This window comes from Rhododendron vialii, chromosome 3a (assembly GCF_030253575.1).
Source record: "Rhododendron vialii isolate Sample 1 chromosome 3a, ASM3025357v1".
Lineage (NCBI taxonomy): Eukaryota > Viridiplantae > Streptophyta > Magnoliopsida > Ericales > Ericaceae > Rhododendron > Rhododendron vialii.
In genome coordinates, this window is record NC_080559.1 from 31,447,180 (window position 1) to 31,457,064 (window position 9,885).

Genomic DNA, 9,885 nt, shown 5'->3' on the forward strand with positions numbered 1-9,885 from the left:
GGCATGTTTGGCAGCAGCCAAAGAGAGCTGGATATAGCAATCCGGATGCTCTTATGAGAGTTTGGTATCATGGATGAAGCCCTCTCGTGTGATGAAATGTTTGAGTTTGAGTCTAAGGTTCCCATTCTTACTCTTATCGCTCTCCGTACCATTTGGAAGCGAAAAGCATCGAGTGTGAGGAGATTAATTGTCAAAGATTGGGTCAACGACGAGGTAATGTCCACACTCTTTTTTAAACATAAGAGCAAATTTTTCTCATGTAATCTTTACATGTAGTGCTAGGATCATTTCCCTATAGAAAGACGAGGGAGAGTATAATATCTGCCTAGTTTTTCATAATTTTACTTCGGCCTATGATTCTGATATACTTCAGTAACAATTTGTTATTATTGTTAACCTCTTGCACAGAGAGAGAGAGAGAGAGAGAGAGAGAGAGAGAGAGAGCCTATGATTTGTGGGCGATATTTCAATTAGGCTTCTTTTTTCATAGTGGTGTTTTGGCCTAAAAAGTAGGATTATTAGATTGTTGAAGCCTTGAAGGGCAATAATCCAACTTGATTCGGCTAAAATTACCACTTGACACTATAGCTGTTTGGAGCAAAATAATCCAATAATCTAACAATATATATTTTTTAGTTCACACTATTATACTTATTTTGTTTTTTGAGGAGGGTGAATAGTCCAGTAATCGTACTTAATTTTTTGGCCAAGCCAGCTTCTTCTCAATTAGACTTCTGTGACCGAAATCAGAAACTCTGTGAACGCAATCGACCAAACTAATAGTTTATATCCAAATAAAAAAAATGATGACATTGCAGGGGTTAAAAGTGTAATTAACCCATGCACCAAGGGAGGGGAGAAAGAAAACAGAAAGTCTACTCACACGCATTTAAAACACCTACCGACACAATTGTGTCGGGAGCCGTTCGATGCATGTAGATTCATATGCCTTGAATAGTTTGTTATTCGGAATTGTATTTTTTTTTTCCAAACGATATACATCAGCGAAGGTTAATATAGTGAGTTAGTAAGTTAGCCAAACGATATACAGTAAGTTACTCCATAAGAAGTCCTAAGATTGTCCGTAGCCTTTAACTATAAACGGCCTAACGGGGCTGGACCCTAGCCTTGCACGAAAGAAGGATGAGTAAATACCATTAGGCTACAAGGGTTGGGAGGGTTGTAGTGTCGGCCGGTCTGACCATCCATCTTAGTATGGACGACTTGAATTTAATCTAAACTCCTTCAAATTCAAATTGTTCATTGTCAAGATGGATAGCAGGATCGACCGTGTGGGATGCACTACAGACCCCTGAATCCAGGCTACAAACCCTTCGAAAGATAATGGGGTCCTTTTTGCCATTCGCGTAGAATAGGAAGTAAGAGCATCTCCAGCTTTGACCTATTTTAAGACTCAAATTTAAAAATGGGGTAAAAATCACAAAAATCTCTTTCCAATCTTTGACCCAAATCTTTTTTCATTTTGGGTTTTACCCATTTTTTTATCCAAATCTGAGACAACTTTTGCCTTGACCCATTTCTCCAACGGCTAGTTAGAGAGAGAGAGAGAAAGAGGGAGATGTGTAAAATTTGGATTTGATGGTCGGAGATGTGTCTACCCAAAATGAATTTTTACCCAAAATTTGACTCAAATTTGAGGAAAAATATGGATGAAGGCTGGAGATGCTATAAAGAACTCTGGAAAACCGAGTCGTCGGCTCGTCGTCGCCCCCACCCGGAAAGGAGGAGAGAAAGTACTGTGAGACAAGAAAGCATACGATTCCAAATCTTTGCCAATTTCTATCCAAACACACAATTCCCATCAAATCTCTCTACAAAAGGGAAAGAATCCATTCTTCTTTTTCCCCCACCTGCAGCCCCCGATCAGTCTCTTTCTCTCTCTACCCTCCTCCGCACGCGACTTTTGGACGATTGCAGGTAAAAGCTTTTGGCTGAATTTTTCCATATCGAGATTTGTGGGTTTTTTTTTTTTTCCTCGCACAAAGATATCGAATTGGGTGATTGAGATGTTACTCAGACTTTCGTGCATATGATTCAATGAATAGTTTTAATACCTTAGTTTGAGCTTTATTATTCTGTTGTTTCAGTGTAATCGAACCCGAAATTCTGCTGTTAGTTGGTGATGGGTGTTGGTGCATTGATTTTATTTTCGTTTTCTTTTTTTTTTTTCGCTTGGAATCAAGATGTCTAGTCATTAGTCAACCCTCTCTTTGTCCCCATTTAGGGTTCAATAGGATTTGTGTTTAGATGGGGAGAAAGATCTTCTTCTTTTTTTTGTTTATTATGCCCTGAGAAGCACATGAAGGTCATATTTAGGACCCCAAAAAAAAAAAAAACTAAGAGGAAATATCATTAGAGAAGGGGGGGGGGGGGGGGGGGGGAAGAAATACTGCATCTTGGAGGAGGGATGGGGTGTTAGGGATTAGGATTTGTGGGGATTTGAACTAACTGCGAAATTTGTTCAGTTTGGGATTGAGTACACAATTTTGTTACAAAAATGAGCAATTGCGATGGCAGAATAGTTAGGCATTGCCACATCAGTAGCCTGTTTTTTCCAGCTATACGATTGAGCAATTCACCGAACGCAACCTTATGATAGGCCTAAATGATTGGGCCCCAACTAAAGCCCGTGACATTATTACAACATGGGTAGTTAAATGGTATTTCGGCGTAATTGACAGTTTTCATGATTGTCTTTGAATCTGTTTTTTTATACTACTAAAGCTTGGTACGTAGAGCCAGTTGATTGGGCCCCAACTAAAGCCCATGACATTTTTACAACATAGGTAGTTAAATGGTATTTCAGCGTAATTGACCGTTTTCATGATTGTCTTTGAATCAGTTTTTTTTATACTACTAAAGCTTGGTACTTAGACCTAGTCAGCCACAGGATGTCTTTATGGATCAATCCGCCCGGCCAAAAAAACCTGAGAGTATTATCGAATCCTAGTGCCATAAACTTATTGTTTCAAGTTTAATTTTGTGGCAGGTAGGTGCTTTGCAATCACACTGTATTAATTCAAAGGAAAATCTCTGTACTGGGTTGCAGCATCTACTGCATGGCCTTCCTAGCTGATGTGGCATAAATGGAAGGAAAAGTTCTTCAAGAAATATTCCAAGTTTTTGTTGGGGATTGATGCAGCATTCTTCAATGGTAGACTGGAGAGGCCGCCACCGCCCAGTCATAGTCTATAGGCCTATACGACCCTCTGACTTAGAGGTGCTTGAGAAAATCCATACTTATCTATTCCCAATCAGGTAAGCTGATCTCATCTTATGCTATCTGATGATGATGATCAGTTTTGAGAAGATGTGGTTTGCTTTCTTTTTCTCAATAGTAGTTATTTGATTTTCACAGGTACGAGCCTGAGTTCTTCAGTAATGTTGTTAATGGCCGTGATATTGTGTCTTGGGGAGTTGTGGACCGGAGTCGACGTGATGGTCGAAATGATGAACTCATTGGATTTGTTACTGCGCGAATTGTTCCAGCAAAAGATAGCGAGGTGAGTCTTGGTGACCTTTTTATCTCAGATATCTTTTGTCACATGAACTTCATGGGTGGCTTACTTTTTGGCAAACACATGGAAATTAGGCTGCTCAAAGGGAATTGATTCCTTGTTTGCAAATTTGCTTATCCTCAATGCATAACTGGCACTTATGGTTTATCTCTCTTGAGGTCCTATTCCACTCAAGCAATGTTAGCATTGCAGATAGAAGATTTGCTCAGATTTGACACGGCAAAGTCAGACCAAAAGCTAGTGTACATTCTGACACTGGGAGTGGTAGACTCCTATAGAAATCTCGGCATAGGTAACATATTTTTTAAATTTTTTCACGGGTTTCTTTAACTGTCCTTTCACCAATTAATTGCCTGTTGTTTAATTTTCAGCTTCTTCACTTATTCAAGAGGTTATCAAATATGCATCAACTATTCCAACGTGCCGAGCAGTTTACCTCCACGTGATCTCATATAATAACCCTGCCATCTATTTATACCAGAAAATGAACTTTCAGTGCGTGCGAAGGTTGCATGGTTTTTATTTCATTAATGGCCAGCATTATGATTCCTTCTTGTTCATCTACTACATCAATGGAGGTCGGTCTCCCTGCTCACCATTGTAAGTATTATTTCCCCTTTTTTTGAATATAGTGCAAAAATGGCACTCTGAAAGTATGTGCCACTATCTTCAGCTTTTAAAAAATTGTAGATTATCCTAAAAATGCATTGGATATTTTGAATCATGTTTTCAACTATTGTGGGTAGTGGAAAAGCATTAGTTGGTAATACCTCTAAGAGGATAGTTTGTGCAATGGATTAGGGAGGGGATTTAGGTTCAAGAGGCTTTTTCCTCTCTTTAATAAGGACCCTAATAACTGAAATTTACGTAACCTATGTTACATGGACTTTCTTAAATGTGCATGAGTATACCGTGTCGGACACTTGACACTCGGATAAGGGTGTGGGATCGGTGTCTTGACACATTTCTACTTGGACATACACCTAGTAAGGTAGTTTGTAATATGAACTTGCTGCGAACTATGCGTGAAAGAATGAAATGTTGCAAGGCACTTTGTTAACACTATTTATCGGAGAGATACAAGAAATATATCAAGACATTTGAATATTGTGGAGTATCTCCGAGTCCTTTGAGATGGAAATCTGACATAACGGACACTTGGAACAGATACCCTCACCACATACCCTTACCCGAGTCCATGTAACATAGGACATAACCAGACAAGTATTTTCCAATGTACAGGTTGTGCCCACCATGCGTCTGAGATCTTATTGGGTTTTCTTCTTTTTTCTTTGTTCTGCAGAGAGCTTGCAACAGCAATGGCAACTTATGTGAGGAGTGGGTTGAAGCTGGTGGCTGCTAAGCTGTGGAAAAATGAAGGTAAGAAGGCCTCTTCTAGATGCGGTAGTAGTAACGAAACTTCTCTTGTAACAGCAACGCAAAGCAAGAGAAGCCTCACGGTGGAGGGTTCTGGGTATCAGTGTGTGTAATCATAGGTTTTGTTTTTTTTGGTTTTGTTTTTGGATATGATCCATCTTTTTCTCTCCATTTTTCAATTCTCTCGTGTCACCCCATAACTTCTCTTGTATATGTACAAGCGAATAATAAAACATGTCATTGTAACTCTTTGAATGTTCTATCTCGCGCTCTATCTTATGGTGTTCTTAATGTGCCTTTTCAGGATTGTAAATTTCAGGATACATAGGTGGACCACTGTATGAAGTGTACTGATAATGCTTTTCTTTTGGTTGGAATTCTCGAGTGCTTTGAAATAACATGAATGCTCTTCAAGATGAATGTGCAGCAGTCTCCTTTTGTTGTTCTTATTTGTATGGTGGCGAGTTGGTCTGGTCAATAAGACTCTGTTTGTTTCGATGTAAAGCTTTTCATTAATCAGATTGGTGATGGCGCCAAGTGTGATCATGACGATTGTTTGTTAGTAAAATAATGGCGGTTTGGCCATAACCCTAATTTCGTCTTGGTTTCTTTTTTCCCCTCCAACCCAAGAGAGGCGCGCGTAAACTGGCCGGGGTGACACCTAAGTTATCAAACAAGTGGAGGGTTATGTAGCCATTGAGGCTAAGCCCCATTTTTTCTTTTCCTGTTTTAGAATAAAAACTTTAATGACACGTTAATCAGACAACTTTCTCAACATTTATATGTTTACCTCAGCAAGTTCAAAACACACGCATAAAACTACAGGGATATCTTCTAAAAAATGTTTGTACACGGATTCAATCACATATGTGATATGTATCCAGAACTGTTCTATGCATGCGGGCACCGCATGATGAAAGTGCATGCGCATATGTGTCCGTTTGTCCTTCAGTACATCTGTGTCCAAATCATTTTTCCGTTTCTATTTAACTTTAACAATGTATAAGGCCCATTCTACAAGTTCAGCTAGGGCCTCGAAATGTTTTACGGCGGACCCTGAGAATTGAACCAATTCCGAACAAGAACCGTGAGAGCTAATTCTATGTTGGGGAATGCTAGGTACAAAGAAAACTTATCCCGAAAGTACTCCGAAAACAGCAATCAATGGTTGAGAATCACTTTGATGATTATGTCACACACATCAAAGTGAATCTCAACCACTAGTTGATCTTTTCGGGGTACTTTCGGGGTAAATTTTCTTTGTCCCTAGCATTTCTGTTCTATGTTAAACTAGTGAACGTGTTCTGTGAGCTTATCCATGTTGTCATGCTCGAAACGAGGGATGGCGCTGTGCGGGTGCGCATCTCCATGCTGTGCACCATCTGAGCTGTTCGTTCGGCAATCCAACGGTCCAAATCTCATCTCGACAATGAACAAGTTGAATGCTGAAACTAAGATTTGGATCGTTAAATTGCTGAACAGATAGCTCAGATAGTGCCTAGCACTGTGTCATGCCCTCCAGAAAATGGGAATCCATTTTCTTTCCATAAGTGGGCTTGTACATGTTTTGCAATACCCCGTGAGTATCGGGTTTATGAATAGATTGGCCAACTATTTTTCTTTTAATTTTGAACTTTACATGACTATACGTGCTCAAATCTTAGTCCTTCTCGATAAAACAGATCAAAGCCGGTACAGGCTGGTACAGTACGATTCAAAACCTGGATAGATATGAGAAATTTTTCAGTGTTGGGTGGGTACACCCCCACGCGCGAGGAGTGCATCTGGGCCATCCAAAATTGTGTTCGACGGTCCAGATTAAAACACTCCCTCTCCTCTTTGCCGACCACTTTCTCTCTCTCCAAATCTGAGCCATCCAAAACCTGAATGGACGGCTGGGATGCACTCGGACACCACGTGGTGCCCATTGGGCACTGGAAATTTTCTCTGATAGATATAGCATGCCATCTCAGAACCATTCATAAGTGTGCCCTTTAAAAAAAGAAAGAAGATGAGGTAACCGTGTACAAACCAAGTACGAAAGGATCTGAGTTGGAGGTAAAAGCATTATCCTATCTAACGACAAGCCACAAATTTAGCCATTTCTTGGTCTCCATTCCTTTAAATCCCCTCAATTCTTGCACCAACAATGCATACCAAACCAATCTTTTGGGTAGGGAGAGAGAGAGAGAGAGAGAATTGATTCGGAAAAGCTTCATTCCAACATCCATGAGAGGGAAAGAGAAGACCCCCAGATCAAAACAACAATCGAAATAACACGAAAATTCGAAACCACGGGAAAGAATGGGATCTTCTTCTATCCCGAACGGCCTTCTCTCCCTCTCCCTCGCCGCCTGCCTGCTCGTTCACCTGTTCCCTTTCGGCTCCGCCTACCCCAAGGACCCGACTATCTCCTACCACAACGGCCCTCTGCTGACCGGAAACGTCAGCCTGTCCTTATTGTGGTACGGAGAATTCTTGCCCGTCGAGAAGACAGTGGTCCGGACATTCATCGAGTCATTGGGCATGGAAAAGAGCATGAGCTTCCAGTCTGACGTACACTCTTGGTGGCAAAAGGTTCACAGTTACCTAGAGCTCACCGAGAAGAAGAGATCCAAGGGCACGGTGCGAATCGCAAGAGAAGTCGATGACGAGAAGGCCTCTCTCGGACGTGTTTTGGGGAACGAATCGCTCCCCGGCTTGCTGCAGAAGGCGACCGTCGGGTTGGCTAACACGGTCGCTGTCATCTTTGTTTCCAAAGGGGTTAAGATGGTTGAAGCATGCAAGCTTCCGTGCTACCTGCATGGAGTACTGGGTAATTTCCCATTATCTTTCTCCATTAGCGGTGGTAGATTGTCTTTACTCCGGATCGTCCAAAATACTTTTGGACGGCCGAGAATGAGTGCTCACGGCTCTTCCGTGAATAAGTTATTCTTTTTTTTTTCCCTATTGCTCATATAACAGTTGAATCGTACATTTTCTTGTTGCTGAGAAATTCTAAATACCCAGAAAATATACCCCGAAAAGGTAAATCAACGGTACATTTTCTGTGTTGCTGAAAAAGAAAACAACAAAGAACGTTTTCTTTTTATAAACCAAGACGAAAGAATAGTAGATTTTGTGATCAATTCTATGTTTTACCTCGTCTCTAATTTCATTAAAAATCGTTGCCTGTTTCCTTAAAGAGTAACGATGTCTAATATCAATAACTTGACTCTTTTGCCCTTCACAAAAAAAAATTGCAGGTAAGCAAGTTTACATAGTGGTTGGAAACCTAGAAGAGGAGTGTCCAGGCTCATGTGCTGTACCCTTCCACAGATCAAGAAATCCCTTCATGCCTCCAAACGCCGTAACGCTTGAACCGCCCAGCGGAAACCTGGGTGCCGACGTCATGGTCATCCACTTCGCCTCAGCCTTGGCTGATACGGTGACCAACCCGTTTGGCAACGGGTTCTTCGGTACCGAATGGGGCCAGGATTCTCAGGCTGCAACGGTTTGCATGGGCTTATTTGCAACCGGGGCGTTCCCCGGCTACCCCGGTAATGTCCGGGTCGACCCTTACACTGGTGGGGCGTTCAATGCACGTGGGTTGAACGATTCTAAGTTCCTCTTGCCTGCTCTGTGGGATCCCAAAACTGATGATTGCTGGACCGTATTGTGATTTCAGCTATGTCGAGTGTCTTTGGATTATCGGGAGATCAACTCTATAATTTTATATAATTCAAATCATATTTATTGGTTCTTGTACAGTAATTCTATGTTCATTTGTTTGCTTTCTTTGTAATTTAACGTGCGTTGCGGTTAGGGCGGTGAATTAGCTTTATAAATGGTGATGAGACCGGCTAGATAGGGATAAAAACTTATGGCAAGACACGATAACATGACTCGAAACACGCAATATTGACAAATTCTGCCCGTGCATTATTGGAAAAGTTTAAAAGCACACTCACATCCAGATGTATTTTACACAACACGCGATTGCACACACGCTCACAAGCATTAGGAGGCCAACGCTCATTGCTGGTGTGTTTTGTGTAGACCCCCGAATACACGTGAGCGTGCGTGCAAGTGTTCGGGTAAAATTGAAAGGTCCCCAACATTGTTGCTGTTGATTTACTTGTCGTTCATGTTCTTGTTGTTGATGAGATAATTCTTGGCAGCTGCCAGAATCGTAAGCAACAGCTTTGTGGAACTAGCATTATTAGCAGCAACCTGATCATCATCAGCTTCCTTAACCTCATACTCGACCGTGGATCTGGTTATGCACCAATCCTCGGATTTCTCTACAACTTCGAAACGCATTTAGTAGAGAGAGAATCCTATTGAGACCCCTAATAATGCTTTCATCAAGTTTAACTTCATAGCACACCTTGGGATCCCCCATTTAGATGAGTAGTTCTTAACTAACTCCTGCATTAGAAGGATATTATCCCTTATTGATCTGCTCTTGATGAAAGCAGATTGGAAATTAAGGACTAATAAGGGATGGCAAAATAGGCTGTAATTTGTTGGCCAAGATTTTGCTCACACACTTAAAAGTAACATTACAACAGGCTATAGGGCTGTAATCTTTGATTGTAGAGGGGGCATTAGTTTTTGGCACAAGGGTAATGACAGTTGAGTTCCACTACCTACTCATCTTACTTGTAATAAAAAATTGATTTGTAATAAAAAAATTAATTAACAACTTGCACCAAATCAGAACCAACAATATCCCAACCCATTAGGGCCTGCTCTAGTACTGTAACAGCCCGAAGAAGGTGAGATTTCATTTCCTCAGGCACCCTTCTCATGGTAGCAATACCCAGATCCTCTCTAGTATCAGGGTAATGATAAAAAGTAGTATCCAGAAGACTAACATAATATTGTAAAACTCCTCTTTAATTAATACTACCTGAATCTTTCAAGCGCACACCAGAAAAACTTGTAATACTTAGGCTCTGTTCCAGAAATCTTCTTAAAAAATAAG

At 41.0% G+C, this 9,885-nt stretch overlaps 2 protein-coding genes across 7 annotated transcripts; both read left to right on the top strand.

Moving 5' to 3' along the window:
* The first annotated feature begins 1,688 nt into the window (after positions 1–1,688).
* On the top strand, positions 1,689–5,510 carry LOC131319958 (histone acetyltransferase MCC1). 6 transcript variants are annotated; one of them, XM_058350448.1, is made up of 7 exons: positions 1,689–1,938; positions 3,011–3,279; positions 3,380–3,524; positions 3,732–3,831; positions 3,911–4,139; positions 4,843–4,919; positions 5,221–5,510. In XM_058350448.1, exons 2-7 carry the CDS (start codon positions 3,158–3,160, stop codon positions 5,226–5,228), a joined length of 681 nt encoding a protein of 226 aa, XP_058206431.1. In that variant the 5' UTR covers positions 1,689–1,938; positions 3,011–3,157; the 3' UTR covers positions 5,229–5,510. The 6 variants fall into 6 exon arrangements, with proteins under 6 accessions (XP_058206431.1, XP_058206429.1, XP_058206430.1 ...); XM_058350446.1 differs by having other exon boundaries at positions 1,696–1,938; positions 3,015–3,279; XM_058350447.1 differs by having other exon boundaries at positions 1,696–1,938; positions 3,071–3,279.
* A 1,541-nt stretch (positions 5,511–7,051) lies between these two features.
* LOC131319960 (protein EXORDIUM-like 2) lies at positions 7,052–8,665 on the top strand. Its single transcript, XM_058350449.1, has 2 exons — positions 7,052–7,731; positions 8,162–8,665. Exons 1-2 carry the CDS (start codon positions 7,221–7,223, stop codon positions 8,575–8,577), a joined length of 927 nt encoding a protein of 308 aa, XP_058206432.1. The 5' UTR covers positions 7,052–7,220; the 3' UTR covers positions 8,578–8,665.
* The last annotated feature ends 1,220 nt before the right edge of the window (positions 8,666–9,885 follow it).

Bases quoted from the DNA above. Each gene is read 5' to 3' on its own strand.
- LOC131319958 (XM_058350443.1), top strand. From the start codon at position 3,158: ATGCAGCATTCTTCAATGGTAGACTGGAGAGGCCGCCACCGCCCAGTC. The intron at 3,280-3,379 runs GTAAGCTGATCT...TGATTTTCACAG, and splicing joins ACTTATCTATTCCCAATCAG to GTACGAGCCTGAGTTCTTCA. The intron at 4,140-4,842 runs GTAAGTATTATT...TTTGTTCTGCAG, and splicing joins CGGTCTCCCTGCTCACCATT to AGAGCTTGCAACAGCAATGG.
- LOC131319960 (XM_058350449.1), top strand. From the start codon at position 7,221: ATGGGATCTTCTTCTATCCCGAACGGCCTTCTCTCCCTCTCCCTCGCC. The intron at 7,732-8,161 runs GTAATTTCCCAT...AAAAAATTGCAG, and splicing joins CTACCTGCATGGAGTACTGG to GTAAGCAAGTTTACATAGTG.